General features: G+C 43.0%; 1 protein-coding gene and 1 pseudogene across 1 annotated transcript; one reads left to right on the top strand and one right to left on the bottom strand.

Moving 5' to 3' along the window:
- Window positions 1-3,562: 3,562 nt before the first annotated feature.
- LOC139390227 (carotenoid-cleaving dioxygenase, mitochondrial-like) lies at window positions 3,563-11,598 on the bottom strand (annotated as a pseudogene).
- A 2,717-nt stretch (window positions 11,599-14,315) lies between these two features.
- On the top strand, window positions 14,316-18,998 carry LOC139389415 (elastase 3 like). The gene is made up of 8 exons (XM_071136158.1): window positions 14,316-14,360; window positions 14,634-14,722; window positions 14,921-15,018; window positions 15,193-15,321; window positions 15,639-15,775; window positions 15,941-16,086; window positions 18,351-18,503; window positions 18,846-18,998. The coding sequence occupies exons 1-8, from the start codon at window positions 14,321-14,323 to the stop codon at window positions 18,861-18,863; spliced, it is 810 nt and encodes a 269-aa protein (XP_070992259.1). The 5' UTR covers window positions 14,316-14,320; the 3' UTR covers window positions 18,864-18,998.
- The last annotated feature ends 6,581 nt before the right edge of the window (window positions 18,999-25,579 follow it).

Raw genomic sequence — 25,579 nt, 5'->3', positions numbered from 1 at the left:
CCTCACGTTAGTTGAGTCAGAGGAGTGTTGTCCTCCGTGTTCGACTGGACTGCGTTCCTGGGTTTTAGTGGCTGCTGTTTTGGTCCTGTGCTTGTTTTGTTGAAGGACTTAAAACGCCCTTCTTGCAACTCTTACTCTCCTGCGCCTGACTCCACACCCACCTCTCCTAGGGAGAATCTGACAGAATCCCGCACCAACAATCATGGAGCCAGCAGGAGTGGACGCGCCCTTCCCGTCCATGGAGGAGTGTGTCCTCCAGTATACAGCCGTTCTACACCGTCTGGGGACGGCCATGGATCAAGTGATGGCGAGAATGGAGAGATGGGAGAGGAGCGGCCACCCTACTCCGTCTTCAGCAACTCTCCAGCCTGCACCACCACCTTCTCCGGCGGCATCCAGCCCCAGCGTGTCAACGTCCTCTTCTCCTGCCTTTCAGGCAATGCCCTGGAGTGGGCCAACGCGGTCTGGGAGGGTCCAGACTCGGCGAGGGACCATTACCCAGAGTTCACCCGCCACTTCCGGGCTGTGTTCGACCACCCACCGGAGGGCAGAGCGGCGGGTGAACGTCTGTTTCATCTGAGGCAGGAGACGAGGAGCGCACAGGATTTCGCGCTGGAGTTCCAGACCCTGGCCGCCTGCACGGGGTGGAATGACAGGGCCCTGATGGACCACTATAGGTGTAGTCTGCGAGAGGACGTCCGCAGGGAGCTAGCTTGTCGAGACACCACCCTCACTCTGGACCAACTGATGAACATGTCCATCAGGCTGGACAACTTGCTGGCTGCTCACGGGCTTCCAGATCGGGTTCTGTTCATTCCACCCCCCAGCTCTCCCGCTCCGACACCCATAGAGTTAGGGGGTGCTGCAGCTAGGGTGACCGGAGGAGGAGCCTTCTCCTGCACCAATTGTGGTCGGAGATGGCGCACAGCTGACTGGTGCTGGAGGAGCTCGTCTGGGTGTCGAAAGGGCACCAGGCTCACCCAGAGCTCCCTGTTGGCCATATGTATGTGTTGATTTCCTTTCCTGAGTTTTCCCTTCATTCCCAGCATAAGGCGCTAGTAGATTCAGGTGCAGCATGGAGTTTTATGGACCGTGAGTTCGCGCTTAAATTAGGGATTCCCTTGGTTCAGATGGACCAACCCTTCGCCGTGCACGCCCTAGATAGTCGACCATTAGGGTCAGGTTTGCAGTAATTAACATTGTTACTTCGACATAGTCTGCATCTGGGTCTTACCTTGTCCTGATGTAAGGATAGCGTAGCTAACAAATTGTCAGCCAACATAATGTGTCACTTATATGACAATTCCTTACTTTATTACATTGTTCAACATTTTCTTAAAATCTTTCATAATTAGTTAAAGCAATGAATTTGTATCCTCTTTCGTTGCACTTCGGCTGCATATTTTCCACCATTTTCCTCAAATCTGAAAAGGTTGTGAAGCCACGCCCATTTTGGAAAGAATTGCATTATGGGCCGTAAAAGCATGAAAATAGTGTCTACTGCATGAACACTTCATATTTTGGCGAATTTAGTACGACACCCGGGAACTTTAGGCATACTAACTGTATCCATACTATGACCAAGCATACTATAACCAAGCATACTATAATCTATAACCAAGCATACTATAAACTCAATTCACATCACAAATATTACGGTTAGTGCGGTTAGTCTGAGTATTCGAAGACAGCTCTTGACTTTTTCTCCATTTTGTTACGTTAAAGCCTTAGTCTAAAATGGCTTTTTTTTATCCCTCATAAATCTACACATCTTACCCCATAATGACAAGCAAAAACAGGTTTTTAGAAATATCACATTTACATAAGTATTCAGACCCTTTACTCAATTCTTTGTTGAAGCACCTTTGGCAACGATTACAACCTTGAGTCTTCTTGGGTATGACGCTACGAGCTTGGCACACCAGTATATGGGGAGTCTCCCATTCTTCTCTGCAGATCCTCTCAAGCTCTGTCAGGTTGGATGGGGAGTATCGCTGCAGAGCTATTTTCAGGTCTCTCCAGAGATGTTCGATCGATCGGGTTCAACTCTGGCCCCTGGCTGGGCCACTCAAGGACATTCAGAGACTTGTCCTGAAGCCACTCTTGGCTGTGTGCTTAGGGTCGTTGTTCTGTTGAAAGGTGAATGTTTGCCCCAGTCTGAGGTCGTGAGCGCTCTAGAGCAGGTTTTCATCAAGAATCTCTCTGTACTTTCCCCCGTTCATCTTTCCCTTGATCCTGACTACTCCCCCAGTCCCTGCCACTGAAAAACATCCCCACAGCATGATGCTGCCACCACCATGCTTCACTTTAGGGATGGTGCCAGGCTTCCTCCAGATGTGACGCTTGGCATTCAGGTGAAAGAGTTCAATGTTGGTTTCCGCAGATCAGAGAATCTTGTTTCCCATGGTCTGAGAGTCCTTTAGCTGCCTTTTGGCAAACTCCAAGCAGGCTGTCATGTGCCTTTTACTGAGGAGTGGCTTCTGTCTGGCCCCTCTACCATAAAGGCCTGATTGGTAGAGTGCTGCAGAGATGGTTGTCCTTCTGGAAGTTTCTCCCATTGACACAGAGGAACTCTGGAGCTCTGTCAGAGTGACCATCTGGTTCTTGGTCACCTCCCTGACCAAGGCCCTTCTCCCCCGATTGTCACTGTACTCTTGGGGACCTTCAATGCCACTGTGTTCTTGGGGACCTTCAATGCTGCAGACATATTTTGGTACCCTTTCCCAGATTTGTGTCTTGACACAATCCTGTCTTGGTGCTCTACGGACAATTCCTTCGACCTCATGACTTTGCTTTTGCTATAACATGCACTGTCAACTGTTGTACTTTATATAGACAGGTGTGTGCCTTTCCAAATCATGTCCAATCAATGTAATTTACCACAGGTGGACTTCTCAAGGATGATCAATGGAAACAGAATGCATCTGAGCTCAATTGAGTCTCATAGCAAAGGGTTTGAATATGTATGTAAATAAGGTATTTCTGTTTCTATTTTTAATATATGTGCAAAGGTAAAAAAATTAAAAAAATAAAAAAAATAACTTTATCATTAGGGGGAATTGTTTGTAGATTAATGAGGAAAAATGTAATTGAATCCATATTAGAATAAAGCTGTAACGTAACAAAATGTGGAAAAAGTCAAGGGGTCTGAATACTTTCCGAATGCCCTGTAGTGTACAACAAAACATTACAGATTAATTTTGACAGTACCTAAGGAGTTCTGTGAAATCAATCAATTAATTAATTTTATTTCTAAAGCCCTTTTTACATCAGCAGTTTGCACAAAATGCTTCATGGTGTTTTTAAAATCCTATCTATTACTATTATCATTACAGTAACCCAGCCTAGACCCCAAATAGCAAGCATCAGAACGACGGTGGTAAGGAAAAACCTTGAGAGGAACCAGACTCATAGGGGAGGGCCTTCCTCCTCTGGCTGTGACGTGAAGGGTCCAAGAGTACTTCAGTAGTTAGAGATGTTATCTTAACAGCATCAGAAGAGACATCCATGGCTGGAGTAATTTCACTAGCAGAATGCTGAAAGGGTTGTGAGGTTTGCATTTTCAGCTCATTTCATTAAAAACTCCATGAGTTCCATATGGAATGTTGACTGGAACCTCTGCCCAGCTCAGAAGGTCTTAGCATCCAGATCCAGCAAGAAAATGATTTTCTCCTGGAAACAGAAATATAGAGAGGTTTGTACAATGTTATGTCTTAGGTCATATATTGATGGTGAATATCCATTTCTGTTTAGTTTTTGTTGTTGTTTACTGTTCTGGGTGTTATGATGACGGACATGACCACACCATCGTGCTCCTCTGTTGCTTTGGGTGCAGGAACAAACACAGGCTCAGATGGGAACCGAACAGGGTGGCACCACGCCTATACAAATTAAATGTAAATGCATTATGCCCTTAAAAATTTGACACAACGGTCTCTAGATTAATCTTCAGCAGGGCGTCACTGTGTCTGAAGCCACATGCGTAGTTGTAGCAGTATGGACGCGGTATGGATGCACATTGTAGTGGGCATAGTTGATCTGTGGGAACTCCAGGTCACAGTACTGGAGCAACTCTACGTCATAGAAATCCGAGTGATTACAGAGTAACTGTAGCACACCCAGAAGGGATACATTTTGGTACACCCTGGGGCAGCAGGGTAGCCTAGTGGTTAGAGCGTTGGACTAGTAACCAGAAGGTTGCAAATTCAAATCCACAAGCTGACAAGGTACAAATCTGTCATCCTGCCCCTGAACAGGCAGTTAACCCACTGTTCCTAGGCCGTCATTGAAAATAAGAATTTGTTCTTTAAAAAAAAAAATATATATATATATATATATATATATATATATACACTGAATGTCAGGTAGACATGACAACAAACACATCAACTTTTCTTTTCATCAGCCAGAACATGCGTCACAATGCCTTAGTGTTAACAGACAGAGTTAGCCATTTATGGTATGATGACTAAAGGGGTTGCTGGTTCAATTGCAATTGTGCTTGAGTGCTTTGCTTCCCCTCTTAGAGCAACAATCCTTAGTTTGGTATAAAAAGACAGACAATGGTATAAAAATGTCAGTAAAACATAAACACAAACACACACATACACATACACACCTCTCTACACCCAGTGTTTTCTGCAGTTGCTTGACAGAAAGGTTGAGAGACAAGGTTTTGGTCACTAGTTACCTTCAGGGGTAGGATGTGTCTCAGTGGAAGGTTTCTGCACAGGGAGTTATAAAACTGGCATACCAGAAAACGGAAACATTAACCATTGTATCACCATTACGAAATAGATACAATATCAGAAACAGACATTCCAAAACAAAACCAATTGCCTATGATTAATAACCCTATCAGTCCCGAGATTCCAGCAGAAATGCGTTCTCTAACATCTGAACTTTCATGTGCCTTAATAACAAACATGTATGCCATCTGTAAATACGAATACAATTGTTAAATTACGAGCCTAGTTGGTTTAGCCAGACAAAAAGTCAGCAACCTTCCCGCTAGCCACGATTGAATGAGATAATGAGTAGGCTGGACATGCCGAGAGATGAGTTTGGATTGGTCTGCCATATAGCACGCTTCTGTCTATTTGAGTTGGTCAGTATGTCTAGGTAATCCTGTCTAATGTGACTTTTTAAACAATGTATTGTGTATTGAAATTGCATAAGTGTTGCTCTCCACTTTCTGGAGGAAAATATGACAGCTAAGGAGATGGAGAAAACACCTCTCTCCGTGTCACATCTTCAAACTAAGTGCAAGCATGGCATCCGACAGGAGCCGCATCCAACCATGAATGATGTATACGGGTAAGATAGTCTAGCTAGCTACATTTTCAGATATTACAAGTTTCTAATTTTGACAGAAAGAGCCAATTGCTTGGATAGCTATAGCCTAATGTTAGCTCGCTAACACTGAACATGGTTGGTTAGCTACCTGCAGATTCATGCAGGGTAGTAACCTCATGAGTTGGGATTATGGTTCATTGTTTACCTATCTAGCTAGCTACATGTTTTAACAAAAGACTCCACTGTGCAAGTAACCATTTTGGGTGCGTTCGTAAATTCAGTCTGGCCATCTTTCAGAGCATCCATGGCTCTGAAAGATGAGAGTTCTCCGATTTCAGAGCACTCTCATCTGAGTGTGCCAGAGAGCACATAATTACTGATGAATTTACAAACGTTCAACACCTGTTGAATACGGCCAGTAAACGTCGGCAAAACAAGCGTAATTAAATTGTTGCCATTAGCACAGTGACAGTCACCAACGCTCTGGATAACATGAAAACAGCCAGCACTGCTAGGGCGAATAAAATGGTCAGAGTGGGGTGTTCTCTCATTATGTGTCTGGAAGTAGCTTGCAAGCTCGCTAATGTTAGCCAGTTAGCTTGGGTGCTGGACTGTCGTTGGGATCAACTCTACTCATCGGCCATAGGACAATTTCAGTCACCAACGCTCTGGATAACATAACAGCCTAACCAGCCCTGCCATGGCGAGTAATGTTCAGTGAGCTTTTCTCTCACTTAGATGTCTGGAAGAAGCTAGCAAGTTAGCTTGGGTGCTAGACTGCTGTTGTTAGTACATTCTGATGGTTGGGGCTAAAGCTTAAGAGGGTGGGAGCGATGCTGAATGGGTGTAGACAAGGAAGGGCTCTCCAATAGTAGTACCAATGCATTTAAAAGGCCATTTTCAGAAAAATGAGTTTACAAGTTTATCAACTTTCAAAGCAAAATTACTTTCCCATTGTTCCTCAACTGTATTGTATGAAATACAATTTTGTAACTCTGAGTCTCTACTTTTATTCAGTGTAAAAAAAACACAATTTCAAATTTTTCTACAAGAGCCGGTCGGTCACATACTGTAAATGCATAAAGCACACAAACACTTAAACATACTTAAACCAGTGCTGAATTAGAGAAACAGTCAGAGACAGTGACATAGAGAATACAGGCATCCTGGAGATGTTGTAGCTGCAGTAGTAAAGAAAGAAGTGGGGAGAGTGAGAACCAGTCATTAGTATTCACCACCGCTGTTGTCGAGAGAGAAAGAAGCATAAGAGAAAAGATAAAGGGAAGGGGAAGGGAGGAGATGGATAAATACCGAAGCTGTGGAATTAGGGTGGTGTACTGGAGTCAGACGCTGAGGACCTGAGCTCCACTGAAATCAGCCTTTGTCCTCCCCTTCTCCCTTCTCATCAGCCCCAGTTTGAGGCACACAGATGATGCTGTAGAAATATCCTGGGGTGAGACACATGGGCCAATAGAGTGTGAATTTACACAACCAATCAACATGTCAAAAGGTACATTATAATAGTGATTATTATGATTATTATGATGATTATTAACAACATTATTATTATTGTCATGAAATCAAGTGACTAAATTAAACAGACAGACAGATAGATAGATATGCACACATACACACACATACACATATTCTTGCTACACACATCACAACTGCTGCAACTAGACTCTTATTATTATTATTTATAAATACTGCACAATTTAAACACTTGCAAAAAAAAGGTTTTTAGAACTTTTAGCAAATGTATTAAAAATAAATAAACAGATACCTTATTTACATAAATATTCAGACCCTTCGCTATGAGACTCGAAATTTAGCTCAGGTGCATCCTGTTTCCATTGATCATCCTTGAGATGTTTCTACAACTTGATTGGAGTCCACCTGTGGTAAATTAAATTGATTGGACATGATTTGGAAAGGCACACACCTGTCTATATAAGGTCCCACAGTTGACAGTGCATGTCAGAGCAAAAACCAAGTCATGAGGTCGAAGGTATGACAATAGCACTCCAAGACAGAATTGTTTCAAGGCACAGATCTGGAGAAGGGTAGCAAAAATAAATCGTCAGCAATGAAGATCCCCAAGAACACAGTGGCCTCCATCATTCTTAAATGAAAGTAGTTTAGAACCATCAAGACTCTTCCTAGAGCTGGCCGCACGGCCAAACTGAGCAATCGGGGGAGAAGGGCCTTGGTCAGGGAGGTAACCAAGAACCCGACAGAGCTCCAGAGTTCCTCTGTGGAGATGAGAGAAACTTCCAGATGGACAACCATCTCTGCAGCTCTCCACCAATCAGGCATTTATGGTATAGTGGCCAGAAGGAAGCCACTCCTCAGTAAAAGCACATGACAGCCCGCTTTGAGTTTGCCAAAAGGCACCAAAAGGACTCTCAGACCATGAGAAACAAGATGCTTTGGCCTGAATGTAAAGCGTCACGTTCCCACAGTGAATCGTGGTCTTGGCAGCATCATGCTGTGGGGATGTTTTTCAGCTCCAGTTGGGAGACTAGTCAGGATTGAGGGAAAGATGAACAGAGCAAAGTTTAGAGAGATCCTTGTTGAAAACCTGCTCCAGAGCGCTGAGGACTGAGGCAAAGGTTCACCTTCCAACAGAACAACGAACCTAAGCACACAGCCAAGATAATGCAGGAGTGGTCTCTGAATGCCCTTTGCAGAAATCAAATCAAATCAAAGTTTATTTGTCACATGCGCTGAATACAACAGGTATTTCACCTTATAGTGAAATGCTTACTTACAGGCTCTAACCAATAGTGCAAAAAAAGGTATTTGGTGAACAATAAGTAGGTAAAGAAATAAAACAGTAAAAAGACAGGCTATATACAGTAGCGAGGTTATAAAAGTAGCGAGGCTACAAACAGACACCGGTTAGTCAGGCTGATTGAGGTAGTATGTACATGTAGATATGGTTAAAGTGACTATGCATATATGATAAACAGAGAGTAGCAGCAGCATAAAAGAGGGGTTGGGGGGGGGGCACAATGTAAATAGTCCGGGTAACAATTTGATTACCTGTTCAGGAGTCTTATGGCTTGGAGATAAAAACTGTTGAGAAGCGTTTTTGTCCTAGACTTGGCACTCCGGTACCGCTTGCCATGCGGTAGTAGAGAGAACAGTCTATGACTGGGGTGGCTGGGGTCTTTGACAATTTTTAGGGCCTTCCACTGACACCGCCTGGTGTAGAGGTCCTGGATAGCAGGCAGCTTAGTCCCAGTGATGTACTGGGCCGTACGCACTACCCTCTGTGTCTAAAAACCTGTTTTTGCTTTGCAATTATAGGGTATTGTGTGTAGATTGAGTGGGAAAAAAACTATTTAATCCATCTTAGAATAAGGCTGTAATGTAACAAAATGTGGAAAAAGTTTAGGGGTCTGAATACATTCCGAATGCACTGTATATCACACTAACCCACAATAAACTTAATGTTCAAATGCCAAGACTCCAAGACCATTGAGCGCTTTTGAAGTTACAGCTGGGCACAAGATTTGTACCCATCTCTACTGCGCTGCATCAGCACAATGGACTGTGCCCGACACAGTAAAGTAAGGCTTATTTGGCAATGAAAATAGGCTACAAGACAGATAGGGTCATTCTCCTATTGCAATAAGCCTATGTGAATTCAGCCGTACACACAGCTGTTTTACTCAAATAATGCGAACTAAATGCTGTAAGTAGTAGCCTAGTTATTCATGCAAAACTAAAATATTGAATAGCAGTTTGGCTTAGATTACCGACAATTATGAATGTAAACGAATGAATGTGAACAAAACAGCGGTAGGCCTACTATAGGCCTATAAACAAAATATCAGATCGATAAAGGCATTACAAAATCTATATTTAGGTTAGTTACATTAAGAACAAACAAACACAGTAAACAAAAGGCGAATGCAAATAACCAAAACATAGCCTACTAAAGTGAGATGCAGCCAACCACAGCTGCATTGACAAATAAATGGGCCTATAGGCTTCAAACATGCTAAATCAAGCAGCTCATGAGTTCTGCAACACATTGCACATGGCACAAATTCAGCCCACCCATGTAATCAATGTTTTTTATTTCACCTTTATTTAACCAGGTAGGCCAGTTGAGAACAAGTTCTCATTTACAACTGCGACCTGGCAAAAATGCAAAGTAGTGGGGAAGGAGAGGAGGACCAAGGTGCAGCGTGGTAAGTGTTCACATTTTAATGAACACTGAAAACAAAACAAACAACCAACGAACAGTCCTGTAAGGTGCAACACAACACTAAACAGAAAATAACCACCCACAAAATACAATGGAAAACAGGCTACCTAAATATGGTTCTCAATCAGGGACAACAATTGACAGCTGCCTCTGATTGAGAACCATACCAGGCCAAACACAGAAATAGAAAATCATAGACAAACTAACATAGACACGCCCTGACCATACTAAAACAAAAGACAAAACAAAGGAACTAAGGTCAGAACGTGACAGTGACACAAACAAACACACAGAGTTACACATGGAATAAACAAACGTGCAGTCAATAACACAATAGAAAAAATAGGAAATAAAAACAATATGGGGATGAGGTAGGTAGATTGGACGGGCTATTTACAGGTGGGCTGTGTACATGTGCAGTGATTGGTTAGCTGCTCAGATAGCTGATGTTTAAATTTAGTGAGGGAGATAGAAGTATTCAACTTCAGCAATTTTTGCAATTTGTTCCAGTCATTGGCAGCAGAGAACTGGAAGTAAAGGCGGCCAAAGGAGGTGTTGGCTTTGGGGATGACCAGTGAGATTTGCCTGCTGGAACGCGTGCTACGGGTGGGTGTTTTTATTGTGACCAGTGAGCTGAGATAAGGCGGAGCTTTAAATAGGAAAGACTTATAGATGACCTGGAGCCAGTGGGTCTGGCAACAAATTTGTAGTGAGGGCCTGCCGACGAGAGCAAACAGGTCGCAGTGGTGGGTGGTATGTGGGGCTTTGGTGACAAAACGGATGGCACTGTGATAGACTGCATCCAGTTTGCTGAGTAGAGTGTTGGAGACTATTTTGTAGATGACATCGCCGAAGTCGAGGATCGGTAGGATCGTCAGTTTTACGAGGGTATGTTTGGCGGCGTGAGTGAAAGATGCTTTGTTGCGAAATAGAAAGCCGATTCTAGATTTAATTTTAGATTGGAGATGTTTAATATGAGTCTGGAAGGAGAGTTTACAGTCTAGCCAGACACCTAGGTATTCGTAGTTGTCCACATATTCTAAGTCAGAACCGTCCAGAGTAGTCTGGTGGGCGGGGTGTGGGCAGCGATTGGTTGAAAAGCATGCATTTGGTTTTACTAGCGTTTAAGAGCAATTGGAGGCCAAGGAAGGAGTGTTGTATGGCATTGAAGCTCTTTTGAGGTTTGTTAACCCAGTGTCCAAAGAAGGGCCAGATGTATACAGAATGGTGTCGTCTGCATAGAGGTGGATCAGGGAATCATACGCAGTAAGAGCGACATCGTTGATATATACAGAGTAAAGAGTCGGCCCGAGAATTGAAGCCTGTGGTACCCCCATAGAGACTGCCAGAGGTCCGGACAATAGGTCCTCCAATTTGACACACTGAACTCTATCTGAGAATTAGTTGGTGAACCAGGCGAGGCAGTCATTTGAGAAACCAAGGCTGTCGAGTCTGCCGTTAAGAATACGGTGATTGACAGAGTTGAAAGCCTTGGCCAGGTCAATGAAGATGGCTGCACGGTACTGTCTTATATCGATGGCGGTTATGATATCGTTTAGTACCTTCTGCATGGCTGAGGTCCACCCTTGACCAGCTTGGAAACCGGATTGCACAGAGGAGAAGGTACGTTGGGATCAGAACCACGCACGTAGGAGTCACTGTGCAGGAAGCGGATGCTATAGGTCACCTCACCGTCACGGATATGGAAGCGGTGCATCAAGGCCATGCCATCAAACCAGTGGTTGTAGCCGAGGAGAGAGACAAAGACAAATGGGTTTGTTTTTGGTGTGTGTGCTCCACATACAAGTATGTATATGGGCATAAGTGTCCTTTGTGCGTGCATCATGTTTATTTTGTGTGTGTGTGTGTGTGTGGTGTGTGTGTGCACTGTATGTCTTGAGTGTAAGTTTATTTTATACTTGTCTTTGCCAAACTCATACTTTCCAGGCCCATTCCGCAGGATCCAGGATATTACCATTGATCACCGTGGCGGTGGGCTTGGGGATCTCCTCAACAGAACACACCAGGGGGCCAATGCCCTCCAGCCCCGTGACCAAGGAGCATTTCTTCTTAGATGCTGCCATGATGAGAGAAGACAAATGTTCAACTTTCAGATATCACACATCATAGATTACATTTTCTCTTGTTTGGCGGAAGAAATAGGTAATCCAGCCAGTCAATCAACACACACAGGGTTTGATCTTGTGTTCACATCAACATTTTGTCCTGAAGTCTACACTACTTCAGGTCTCAGAGACTGTGACGTCATTGCACGATCGGTTACATCTGCATGCTACACACAAACACACATTCATACTGTATGCGATGACTTCACCATTGTCTTCGCTGAGTTTCTTTTGTGCTTCTCACGGCTGGGGTGCAATTTTTTTACCTGGCTTTGCTATAGGAAGTCACAGACCAACTAGAATTTAGACATAGGCTACTACGGTGAAAAGTCGGACACCACCATGCCAGTTGTCCTGTGTATGCTTCTACGCACACTGACTGACTGGGATTTAAACAGTATGAGAAAGAAGGGAGTCACCGACAACCTTTGAACTGTGGAACTGTGCTCAGGCCACCCTCTAACACTGTGGCTGACACTGTCTCTGACACGTCCCGGCTCTGATAAAAAAAACACACACAGACAATTTGTTTGCCTTGTTTTTAACTTATCTTTTAACGACTACATAGAGATGCCAATTCAATACAGGCGTTTTAACTGCAACTCTCTGATAAAAGTGCCTTGGTCTTTTTGATTTAAAGAGATAATTCGATGAACTCATAGATAAAAATGTTGTCTTCGAGTGCAGTTTGACGGAAATTTAAGGTAGTTTCTGGAGCGATTGCTAACTAGACGGAGCGCAATGACTGGAAGTCTATGCGATTAGCTAGCATACAGAAACTACCTTCAACTTCCTTCAAACAGCACGCAGAGACATTCAAATGGTATCCATGAGTTCCTCTGACTCTGGGTAACTAGAAAAAAAGGGCTTAAATGCCAAAATCTTAAACTAGCCCTTTAAGTTTTAGCCTCCATAAACAACCACACAGGTTTACACTGGAACCACCCCAGTAGAGCTGACAGGTTTATGTCATAGCAATTAACAGGACTTAAGAGTTAACAGTCAGTTACTCTACCACAGGCTACACACCTTATCTGGAGGATTAGGCTAGTCATGATTGAGTAACAAAGTATAATGTCACTGCAGGAATTATGACACATACACCAGCCATTGGCTGACACTGCAGTTATAGTTCATTTCAGAACAAACACAAACCGTTTTCCATTACAAACGATGCATGATCGTTTAAAGCGTAATTCTTAAAACATGTCAAATATACTGTGCAACAGCAGGACATAGAGCACTGCACATTTTGACATGACATAAACGTTCTGAACAAAAGATTGTGAAACAATTGTTTTTAGAACACCTGAACAAGTGTTGTCTCTTATCCCAGAGCTTACACTAAAGCTTCAGCTTAACAAGCAAATATGACTTGTTTCAATAACACCAAGTTAGTTATGGATTTCCCGACACTGCCTGGAATGAGGTTTTAACCAATCAGCATTCAGGATTTGACCCACCCGTTTTATAATGTGTTATAGGTATATGAACAATCACAGATTTGTTGGTGCTATATCACTCCTGTGTATGGATATCATGCCTCATCTAGTGGTTGACAAGTATATTGCATTTCTTCTTCTATCAGAGAAGTGAAACTGATTAAGTTCAGTTTACCACCAGTTTATCACCAGAGACTAAAGCATCACCCAGATCTCCCCTTGTGATTGGGTCCTCCGAACAGCATGTAAAACAGCATGCTATGCAAGTCAGCTGAACCTACCGTAGCACTGAATGTTTACACAATGTCTTCTTTGGTTACACACTTCTGCTTGGGCACGCACACACACGCACACCGACACACACGCACACAGACACACACGCACACACACAAACAGCCTTTGCCATATGTATAAGTCATGAATCAGATGCTTGTGACCCTCTCTCTGGACTCTTTACCAGGATACACGATAATATGTGCTGTAAGAATAAATGGTCAACAATCCTCTTTGAAGTGAACCCCCCTACCCCAACATATTAACACATTGACTGAATAGTATAATACATTCATGTGCATTGTACCTCCCTCTGCTCTTTTCCATAGCCATGTCTTTTAAATCACCAGGGGACTTTTCATCCATGTCCATGCAATATGCATAATATTTGCACATGTGTAATACTAATAAATATTTGGCTTAATAACTGCCATAAGTGGGGTTTATTCTGTAAGCTACAGGTTACTCTCTAACTGTCTTGCACAACATTGGTACAGGTGCTGAATTCCCATGGATCATATGTAACTCACTGGGCCAATCCAGAGGAGGAGTTTGTGGGCTATGGGTTCAGAGACTGTGGCATTGTTCACTCCCTTTCTCAGTACTGAATAGGACTGGACAGGTGAAAGCAATATGTTAGGAACTAGGTGAAGCTCTATGGCTTACAGTTTATATCCAGATTCTAGTGTATCTGAGAAATGTAGAAATACACATACATTGGTGAAAGGTGAGTGGAAAGTGAGGTGAAGGCCATGTGAATAGTTCCATGTGAATAGCAGTCTGCTGGCGATCAGGCCCCCCAAACCATTGGTCGGCAGTTTCACATTTCTTCTCTTTCATCCACAGCGGTCATGGAGGACCAATGAGAAAGTGTGTGTAATCAAGATGGGCGGGGCAGCCCTGAGGACTAGGGTTTAAAGTAGGATGTGTCATGCTGTCGCCAAGCAGACGACGTATCAATCAACATGATTCCCATTGTTCTGGCCTCAGTGCTCATCGCTAGCGGTAAGTGTCAGCCTCTATGTGTGTGGACATCAGACAGAGACTCCAACTGCAATCCTGGAAAGCTGAAAGGTGTGCAGGCTTTTGCTTGAGCACAACACTGACACACCTGATTCAACCAGACTGGCGACTATAATTTGTTAATCAGCTGAAACAGATATGCTTGTGCTGGGCTTTAACAATAACCTGCACTGTAGCTCACCAGGACTGGAGTTGGTAACTTCTGAGTTAGAGAGAAAGACCTGACCCTGATTGTCTCTCTGTCTACCCCCCTAGCCTTCGGGTGCGGCACCCCTCCTATTCAGCCTCTGACCACCCGTGTGGTCAATGGAGTGGACGCCAAGCCTCACAGCTGGCCCTGGCAGGTACACTGGCACCCTTATCTCCCTCTCTCTATGTACAATGATTATAATACTGGATTGCATTTACATAGGTCACTTTTCATCATTATGTATCTGTATGGAGTAACTCGTTCTATCCAACCTCAATATTTCTCACTCTCTCTTTTTTTTCTCTTTCTTTTATACTTTCTTTCTTCTTTTCATTTTCTTCTTTCCCTCCAGATCTCTCTGCAGTATGAGAGGGACGGTGAGTGGAGACACACCTGTGGAGGATCTCTGATTGCCACCAACTGGGTCATGACCGCTGCGCACTGTATCAAGTAAGAGAGGCTACACAATCACATTTACACGCAAATACACAGTGCATCAAAGAAGACCTTCGCACAGACAGACAGACAGACAGACAGACAGACAGACAGACAGACAGACAGACAGAGTTTTCCGCTCATATATGCTGTGATCACTGAGCATTCAACCTTCTCCAACCCTCCCAGCCTCAACCTGTCCTACAGAGTGTTCGTTGGAAAGCACAACCTGGTTGAGACTGAGGAAGGCTCCCAGGCCATCATCCCTGAGAAGCTTGTTGTCCATGAGAAGTGGAACCCCATCTTTGTGGCCTTCGGGTAAGAGTAAGGTCCACAAATAGACAGGCTAGCACAACAAACCTTGAATGCTACACTAAGAAAACAGATATTGACAATAAAGATCTGATGGATTGCTAAGGGTTGTATCATCAGCACCGAATGGAAGAAAGCAAAGCTTTGTTTTTTAGTCTTTACCTAAACAACACTGGATATGTAGAGCATTATGAGTAGCCTTATATACTTGCAGTACATCAACATATAAACTGGGCTGACTTTCAGTGGCATCACCTGTCTATCCTTTCCTTCTACAACCGTATCTCTCTCTCTGTGTTCCTCCCCTGTCTCTGATTGACCAGAAATGACATTGCCCTGATCAAGTTGTCTGAGCATGTGACCCTGACTGACCATGTGCAGCTTGGCTGTATCCCTGCTGCTGGCACTGTACTGGACAACCAGTACCCCTGTTACATCACTGGCTGGGGAAGGGTCTACAGTAAGCCTCTCTCTCTCTGTGTGTGTGTGTGTGTGTGTGTGTGTGTGTGTGTGTGTGTGTGTGTGTGTGTGTGTGTGTGTGTGTGTGTGTGCGTGTTTGATGATCACTTTCATGTGTGTTCCTGTAGGGTAACTAGCTGCAGATTGACATGTGTGTGTGTTTTAGCCGGAGGCCCCATTGCTGATAACCTGCAGCAGGCTCTGATGCCTGTGGTGGACCACGCCACCTGCTCCAAGCCCGACTGGTGGGGAATTGCTCTCAGGACCACCATGGTGTGTGCCGGAGGAGATGGCATTGTCGCTGGCTGTAACGTGAGTACCCCTGGGAGATGTGAGAGGCAGAGAGACACAGAGAAAGAGAAAGAGAAACAGAGTATGTATTGTGTGTGATATATGTGTTTGTGCATGAGCATATTTTTTGTTTGTTTGTTTGTTTATATATATGTGTGTGTGTGTGTGTGTGTGTGTGTGTGTGTGTGTGTGTGTGTGTGTGTGTGTGTGTGTGTACATGTGAGTGTTTATGTGTTACTGTTAGTGTTTGTGTTGTGTGTGAGAGTAACACATTAGTGAATTACATTCACTCCTCTACGTATTTTTTTGTAAAGTGAAGCTAAAAGATTTCATTTGGTTCTATACTCCAGCATTTTGGATTTGAGAGGAAATGCTTCTTATGAGGCGATAGTACCGGATTTCACCTTTTAATTGATAGTATTTTCATACATATCTGTTCCACCGTTTAGAAATGAAAGCACTTTCTGTACAGTATCAAATCCCCCCATTTGTATTTGGACAAATTCACTTAGAGTGTATTAAAGTACTCAAAGAATGTAGTATTTGGTCCCATTTTCATAGGACGCAATGGCTACATCAAGCTTGTGACTACAAACTTGTTGGATGCATTTGCAGTTTGTTGTGGTTGTATTTCGGATAATGTAGTGTCTCTTTCTCACTCATCATTATTCACAATTCATTCATGATTGTCCGTAACTATGGTAGCATCCACATTAACGTAGTAGATTTCAGAAACGAATTCTATTGATATTTACAATACAAGCGACTCCAAAATGACACAATACATGATTTACCATTAATTCTATTGGGCATAACATAACAAAACAAACCAAAACAAAATGCAAATGCATCCAACAAGTTCATAGAGTCACAAGCTTGGAATATGGGACTAAATACTACAAGTTTTGACTACTTTAATACACTTTAAGTGAATACTTATGGGGACAAGATACATAAAATGCTTTCATCTCTAAACTCTAAAACATATGTATGAAAATACTCTCTAATAAAGGTTACATTCTGTACTGTCACCTCATATGAAATATTTTATTTCAAATCCAAAATGCTTGCATAGAGATACTATTTTTAGCTTCAGTGTTCAAATAGATGTATCTTTCTCAACACCCCTTGGGTGCGGCAACCTTCCCATCGAGCCTCTGACCACCTATGTGGTCAGTTGAGTGGACACCAAGCCCCACATAGTTTTAATTTTAATGAAATGTTTCATATCCAAATAAATGCATAGATATCCAAATAAATGCATAGATATCCAAATAAATGCATAGATATCCAAATAAATGCATAGATATCCAAATAAATGCATAGATATCCAAATAAATGCATACAGTGGTTATCATAAGTATTTACACACCTTGGATATTTTTTCACATTTTGTTGATTTACAAAGTGGCATTAAAATGGATCTACACAAAATACTCCATAATGTCAAAGTGAAAAGAACATTTTTACAAATGTTTACCAATTAATAGAAATGTAATAACTAAAATACACATATTGTATGCAACAAGACACTAAAGTAATATTGCAAAACTACATTGCAAAGGAATATACCTTTTGTCCTAAATGCAAAGTTTTATCTTTGGGGCAAATCCAACACGACACATCACTGAGTAACTGCCTCCTTATTTTCAAGTATGCTGGTGGCTGCATTATGGTATGGGTGTACTTGACATCGGCGAAGACTGGGGAGTTTTTCCAGAATGGAGCTAAGCACAGGCGAAATCCTAGAGAAAAACCTGCTTCAGTCTGCTTTACACTAGACACTGGGAGAGTAATTCACCTTTCAGCAGGACAATAACCTACAACACAAGGCCAAATCTATATTGGAGTTGCTTACCAAGAAGACAGTCAATGGCCAAGTTACAGTTTTGACTTAAATCTGCTTGAAAATCTATGACAAGACTTAAAAATTGCCGTCTGGTCATAATCCTCAACACCTTGACAGAGCTTGAAGAATTTTGAAAACAATAATGGGCAAATATTGCACAATCCAGATGTGCAAAGGTCTTAGAGACGTAGTCAAGGAGACTCTCAGCTGTAATCACTGCCAAAGGGGTTTCTAACACGTATTGACTCATGTATATATTTTTCTTCCATTTACAAAGTATTTTGTGAGATCATTGACTTATATTGACAATTTAATCCATTTTAATCCCACTGTGTAACGCAATAAAATGTGAAGAAATCCAAGGGTGGTGAAAATGTATGCCTTGTTGCATGTCTTTGGTTAAGTATGAAATAAATTCCCTCTTCTTCTCCTATAGGGTGACTCTGGTGGGCCCCTGAACTGCAAGAACCCAGAGGGAGTATGGGAGGTCCATGGTATTGCCAGCTTTGTTTCTGGTCTGGGCTGCAACTACGCGAAGAAGCCCACCGTCTTCACCCGCGTCTCCAACTTCAATGACTGGATCGACCAGGTAAAAGGACATGTTGACATGACTCACAGAGCTAAGGTTTACACGCGTCATTACAGTGTTAATTAGCCCGACGTCGGCATTCTGGAAAAACCTTACATCTCGATAATGTCGACTTTTCAGACATTGCAAAAAAAAAACATTTTTTTCAAATGGATGAATTGTTTAGTCCTAGAGTCATGGAACTTTCACAGAACATGGAGGGGAATGATTGATGTGTATATATAGAAAATGAAATCCCCAAAAGTGAGCTACACGGTTTTTCCAGGATGCTGATGATGAGGGAAAACCTTTTCAGGAAATGTCACCAATGACTTGTCCTGTTCTGTCTGTCTATTTTCTCAGGCTATGATGAGCAACTAAAGTGGAGCAGAATGGGGAAATGAGTCCAATAAAAAAAGGACTCAGCAAAATGGCTTTGTGATGTATTTTATGTTCATGCCACAAGATGTCCTCAGTCACTCAAGATAAAGAGAAAGGATTTCCATAAGATGTTTCCTTTGTTGGAGTTCTATCTATACATGTATCTCCATACATTCAGTACTTGATCAATCATTTTGGCATTCTGATTTTTCATGCTGTATACCTAATATTTGCTAATAGGAGCGTTTTGAGACATTCTACTTGAGAATGTGTGAGGGTGATATCCTTCCAATGAAATGCGGGCTTGTTTTTAGAAGAGTAAAACGTAGACCTGTATGTTCACCCCACTTCAGAAAGATAGACATCTAGTTTTCCACTTTATGCTGTCATACATACTCTGAGAATGGAAGGGTTTAATTAATGGGTGAGCCAGGCCAGATGTATTCTGCTCTCAATAAAGTCTTCCTACATCTTCGGCTTTCGATGTGATTACACTACACAGACTTGGCAGACAGGCTGGGAATGAGAACGCCACAGAATGAGGGCTATAGGGAAAATGATGTTTAAATTAGAATTTACTAGACATTTTTCGTATCCATCTCTCTCTCTCACTCGAGCCCACGCTCACTTGCTTGCACGTCCCCAAACACACACTCACAGAGATACAGACGTACACACGAGCACACACACACACATACACGCAAACATACTTGCTGTTTATTGACAGGGAAATTCTTAAATGAGGGAAGATTCATTGACAGGCTGACAGTAGACATCTCATGTCCGATTAGAGAAGTTCACTGTCACATCGACTGTGTGTGTGTGTGCGTGCCGTGCATGGACATGTGCGTAAAGTACATTGAATTTCTCATTATCTTAGTGTATGTTTTCTCAGTGTCTATGCATGCACACAATAGTTTAAAACATATTTTGAAGCTACACATCAAGGGGCCAATTAAAGTCAGTCAAATCTTAAGCTAAACTGTTTATGTGTAAACAAACGTTATGTTCGTTCACGCTGAACCCATCCGGAATATAAAAAATTATATTCTACATGAATATTGGCATAAATCAATAATTCTAATGACCATTGGACAGAACCCAGGTTGTACTGTTAAAATAGTTGCTTGAATCTGTTGTTGCTCTGGGGATCTCTAGCCAGCTTTCTCTGGGCAGCTTTTGTCTGACGTGGGGGTCTGGTCTGAAAAGAGCTTTGTCTCCCCCTCCCCCACCCCCCTCATGCTCTGAAAGGAGCACCGGGAGACAGCTTGCCGCCTTGAATGCTAAATGCGCAAATCCCACCTCCCCAAATCGTGCAGTTTTCTAGCTATATGTGGTTATAAGTTAAAGACAATAGGCTAATTTGGCTGTAAATTCAAGTGACAATAATTTAAAGTCAGGACGTCAAAGCTTTCCCCTACAACAACTCCATACGGTGTGATGCAAGCTCCAACGGGACAGTGCATATGACAGTGTCCTATGATCAAGGCACCACATAGTGTGGGAGAGAAAGCCGTTTACTGGATGTTCTCTATAGGCTACTTAAAATAGCTCAGTTTAACTGTGATTCCTCCATGCCTGAGCAGGGAGCGGGAGGGGAGGGAGAGAGAGGGAGTGTGTGTGCGACATCACAGTGATCCACATTGACAGTGGCGTCACTACTCTGTCGCCTCGCTCGAATCACCCGTCTGCTAACTGGTTGGACCTTGCAGGCTCTCTCTCATTCAAGCAGTGCGCAGTGGATATTGAACCACTAAGAACTGTTGGGAAGATTTGCCTGGTACTTGGTGGCAACAGCCTTGTAAAACAATAATAGTGTGCTTTCTTGGCTTAACTTTATTCCTGAGGAGGCAACGGAATCCATTGTAGAGTCTGGTCGACTTATGGAGATGTTTGGAGAGGATCTATGAATATGGTAATTCCAGACGGTGCAATCTGCTAAATGAAGCAGCTACGAGTGAGTGAGTGAGATTGAATTTGTGATGGGCACTGTTTTAGTGCCTATTGGTCTAACTAATTGATGATGACTAGAATAGCTATCATTAGAAGAGAACAAGTTGAAGTTGCAGTTGCACAGTTGCACAGTTGCACAAAACCCTTTTGTTGTCCAAATAGCCATTTCCCAGCCAACTATTGCATGTGTAGTTGAAATCTGCTATTTGGAACAGTAGGCCTATGTGTAACACACACACACACACACACACACACACACACACACACACACACACACACACACTCTCTTATTGTTTGTCCAGAGAACAGAATCCAAGCCGCTCATCCACGTCCACCCCATTCTAACAAACTATTGTTATCCACATAGCCATTGCATAACAGTTGGCAGTGGGTTTCATTGTATTGACCATGTCTGGTGGAGAGGGCACCGGCCCGTATCGTACACTTTGGACTCACTCGTCACTGAAATCCAACTGACATTTTCTCAGTCAGTCTGTCCTAAGTTACTTCTGGGGCCTGCTTTTTTTTAGAACAGATATGAGGAAAGTTTTGCTTCGAGTAGAATTTATTTTCTACTCCTCAGTCTCTCTTGATAGCTAGTGTCTAGCTATTGAGACCTGGTTATCCCACGCTGCAAGGCTTTAGCTAACTTGGCTAGCTAGCTGGAAGGATAGCTAACCACACTACAAAGGGATAGCTCTCACCGTAAGGCTTAGCTAACCTGGGTAACTCACCACCAGGCTAGCTATACCAAACTAGCTTTTCTTACCTGGAAGGGTAGAATTGCTAGGTCTACTCTTGCGTTTAGCTCAACCCACTCAACCCAGAATCGACGGGCCTGCACCCATGGGACTAGTTCTATGGGAGGAGACTCCCCTCTCGCACCCCCCCAGGGAAGCAACTCCTCTCAGTGGTCCGAGCTAGCATGGTATTAGTCAAAGGTGACTGGGGAAAGCCCTTTTTCAGCAAGGTCCAAAGCAGGCACTTTGTTGGCATGGACATTTAGGGTATGGAGGAGATAGGCCTTGACAAGCAGCTGGTGGTCAAGCTGTCATTGACTGGCCACCTCTACCCCAGTGCCTCATCTATAACCGGCACTACTCTCCCTGGTAAGACGGAGCACTTCACCGTTTCCATATTCTGAAAGGTCTACGTGATTGCGACATGTTCAGTACACGCATTGAAGCTAAAGTCCCTACTGTTGGCTTACCGGGCCAATTTTCAAGCAACAATTTACAAGAGATGGGCAATCTCTTAACACCCAGTGTAGTACAAAACAGATGTCTCTGTGTTTTATATACATATTTTCACACAAGGTTGAAATTGTGAAAATTAGGATAATAGCCTTTTAGTGTAAGATCTTTTTGAAAAGCCCCTGAAATTTCAGCCTGTTTTGGTGGGATGGAGTTTTGACCTGCCAGATTGTAAATTAGTTAATAGACCAATAAGAAAGAGAGTTCCAAACTTGTCTGCCAATAACAAATTGTTTTCAGTTTTCCCCTCCCCATTCAGGACACTCCCAGACAGTCCAAGCAAGATTCTTGCTTGAGAAATTGCACTTTGCTAAGAAGCTATTTTCGTTTGTTTTTTTTACCATTTTAATTGAAAACAATCACATTAAGGTACTTAATTGTTACCCAGAACTTAAATGATACTGAGATAAAAACGTCTGTATTGGACCTTTCATCAAAGGCTCAGCCAACCAGAACCGATGGGATGAGATCTGTGCCAGTGCAGATATCAACCTCCAGGCCTCCAGAGGTGCCATCCAAGGCTGTGGGCGTGCCATTAGTGCCGTTAGTCTTCTGATGATGGGGAGTTGTGGCTCAACTTGTCCAGCCTCTCGGACACAGAAAAGGCAGATTTCCTTGATGCTACTATCATGCCGAAGGAACCGTTAGGGCCTTCTGTCGCCGGCAGAAGCGCAAACTTCGCAAGAAGGAAGGTGAAGCCTTTAACCTCTGCTTGCACGCTGACCTGGGTACCGTGGCAAACTGGTCTTCGCCTCTACGAGCCAAGGCTTCGTGGCAGATAGAGGGCAACTCGCTGGCACCAGGGTTTTCTATAAAGCAATTCCCCCAGCGACGCAGTAGGCTAGAAACCCACAGTTCGGCTCTCCTAACAGAGGAGCATGGCGTAAGAGTGCCCAACTCTTAATGTCTTGGGGCCCCCCTGCAACGGTTATCCCGTTGGATAGTGGAAGGTATTATATTTGCTTACCAAAGCAAGTGTTTACAGCCCGCTGAGGACCCGAGGGCTCATTCTTGGGCACTGTTCAAATGCATCACCCCATCACCCATCATACAGCAAATGCTGTTCAAATGCACCACTCATCATACATGTATGAGGTTTTGCCGACTGGATGTCACTGTACCTTCATTGGTACATATTGTCCTCAGTGTCGGGATCACTGAGTGGTGATGCTGTTGGGACTACCCTAGCTTCAGGAGTTGGCCATATTCCATATTGAGACATCAACATTTGTATTTGAAATAGAACTTAGGGTTATTTGAGTAACCCCAGTTATATGATAATATTAGTGAGATGTCTCACCGCATTTCCCTGCTCGCAAGACCGCAGGGAAGAAAGGCATGCTTTAGAATGACGTGATCTGGCAAGTGGCGCCTCGTGAAATTACTTTAAATGATGATCTCCACTGTCAATATAAATGTCCATTTAAACTTGATGGTCTCTTCTTCTCTCCAGTAAGATGGGTAGCTAATCTATCTCCTCTCCTATTTTTGATACCCTGTGGTCTCATTTCCCCTCTCATCAGTAATAGAGTTCTACAGAACATTCTAGAGCTGGCAAAGAGCCTGGATCTCACGTGGCCTGATGGCACAGCCAAGAAATCCCACCCATTCCCATTGTTATAATATTAACTCTAAGTCAATCAAGTGCATCATTGCCATAACCCTTATTAGGAAGTAAACCTGTCTTGATTTGGATTGGCTAAGAGTGGCAGGGAGAGTGGAGAGAAGTTTGAAATCAGTTTTCAACAGCAGCGTGTCTCTAAATTCACCTCACTCTATCGTTGCATGGGGAAATGTGTGAGGTTGTTCTCTATATTGAAGTGTAATTGGAATGATATTCACTGAAACAGACCCAATCAAACTCACTCAGTCACACATGTACAGGCCCAGGTTGATATCAACACATCCACAAACCTGCAACTAAACACACAATCATAGGGTCTACTTCACAAACAAATTAGAATTTGCAATTAGATGACATCTATGATATACAGTGCCTTGCGAAAGTATTCGGCCCCCTTGAACTTTGCGACCTTTTGCCACATTTCAGGCTTCAAACATAAAGATATAAAACTATATTTTTTTGTGAAGAATCAACAACAAGTGGGACACAATCATGAAGTGGAACGACATTTATTGGATATTTCAAACTTTTTTAACAAATCAAAAACTGAAAAATTGGGTGTGCAAAATTATTCAGCCCCTTTACTTTCAGTGCAGCAAACTCTCTGCAGAAGTTCAGTGAGGATCTCTGAATGATCCAATGTTGACCTAAATGACTAATGATGATAAATACAATCCACCTGTGTGTAATCAAGTCTCCGTATAAATGCACCTGCACTGTGATAGTCTCAGAGGTCCGTTGAAAGCGCAGAGAGCATCATGAAGAACAAGGAACACACCAGGCAGGTCCGAGATACTGTTGTGAAGAAGTTTAAAGCCGGATTTGGATACAAAAAGATTTCCCAAGCTTTAAACATCCCAAGGAGCACTGTGCAAGCGATAATATTGAAATGGAAGGAGTATCAGACCACTGCAAATCTACCAAGACCTGGCCGTCCCTCTAAACTTTCAGCTCATACAAGGAGAAGACTGATCAGAGATGCAGCCAAGAGGCCCATGATCACTCTGGATGAACTGCAGAGATCTACAGCTGAGGTGGGAGACTGTCCATAGGACAACAATCAGTCGTATATTGCACAAATCTGGCCTTTATGGAAGAGTGGCAAGAAGAAAGCCATTTCTTAAAGATATCCATAAAAAGTGTTGTTTAAAGTTTGCCACAAGCCACCTGGGAGACACACCAAACATGTGGAAGAAGGTGCTCTGGTCAGATGAAACCAAAATTGAACTTTTTGGCAACAATGCAAAACGTTATGTTTGGCGTAAAAGCAACACAGCTGAACACACCATCCCCACTGTCAAACATGGTGGTGGCAGCATCATGGTTTGGGCCTGCTTTTCTTCAGCAGGGACAGGGAAGATGGTTAAAATTGATGGGAAGATGGATGGAGCCAAATACAGGACCATTCTGGAAGAAAACCTGATGGAGTCTGCAAAAGACCTGAGACTGGGACGGAGATTTGTCTTCCAACAAGACAATGATCCAAAAAATAAAGCAAAATCTACAATGGAATGGTTCAAAAATAAACATATCCAGGTGTTAGAATGGCCAAGTCAAAGTCCAGACCTGAATCCAATCGAGAATCTGTGGAAAGAACTGAAAACTGCTGTTCACAAATGCTCTCCATCCAACCTCACTGAGCTCGAGCTGTTTTGCAAGGAGGAATGGGAAAAAAATTCAGTCTCTCGATGTGCAAAACTGATAAAGACATACCCCAAGCGACTTACAGCTGTAATCGCAGCAAAAGGTGGCGCTACAAAGTATTAACTTAAGGGGGCTGAATAATTTTGCACGCCCAATTTTTCAGTTTTTGATTTGTTAAAAAAGTTTCAAATATCCAATAAATGTCGTTCCACTTCATGATTGTGTCCCACTTGTTGTTGATT

Source organism: Oncorhynchus clarkii, chromosome 30 (assembly GCF_045791955.1).
Source record: "Oncorhynchus clarkii lewisi isolate Uvic-CL-2024 chromosome 30, UVic_Ocla_1.0, whole genome shotgun sequence".
Lineage (NCBI taxonomy): Eukaryota > Metazoa > Chordata > Actinopteri > Salmoniformes > Salmonidae > Oncorhynchus > Oncorhynchus clarkii.
This window is presented reverse-complemented; position numbering and strand designations above follow the sequence as displayed.

Coding starts and splice junctions, on each gene's coding strand:
- LOC139389415 (XM_071136158.1), top strand. CDS start 14,321: ATGATTCCCATTGTTCTGGCCTCAGTGCTCATCGCTAGCG. Junction 15,019..15,192: donor ACCGCTGCGCACTGTATCAA/GTAAGAGAGGCT, acceptor CAACCCTCCCAG/CCTCAACCTGTCCTACAGAG. Junction 16,087..18,350: donor GCATTGTCGCTGGCTGTAAC/GTGAGTACCCCT, acceptor CTTCTCCTATAG/GGTGACTCTGGTGGGCCCCT.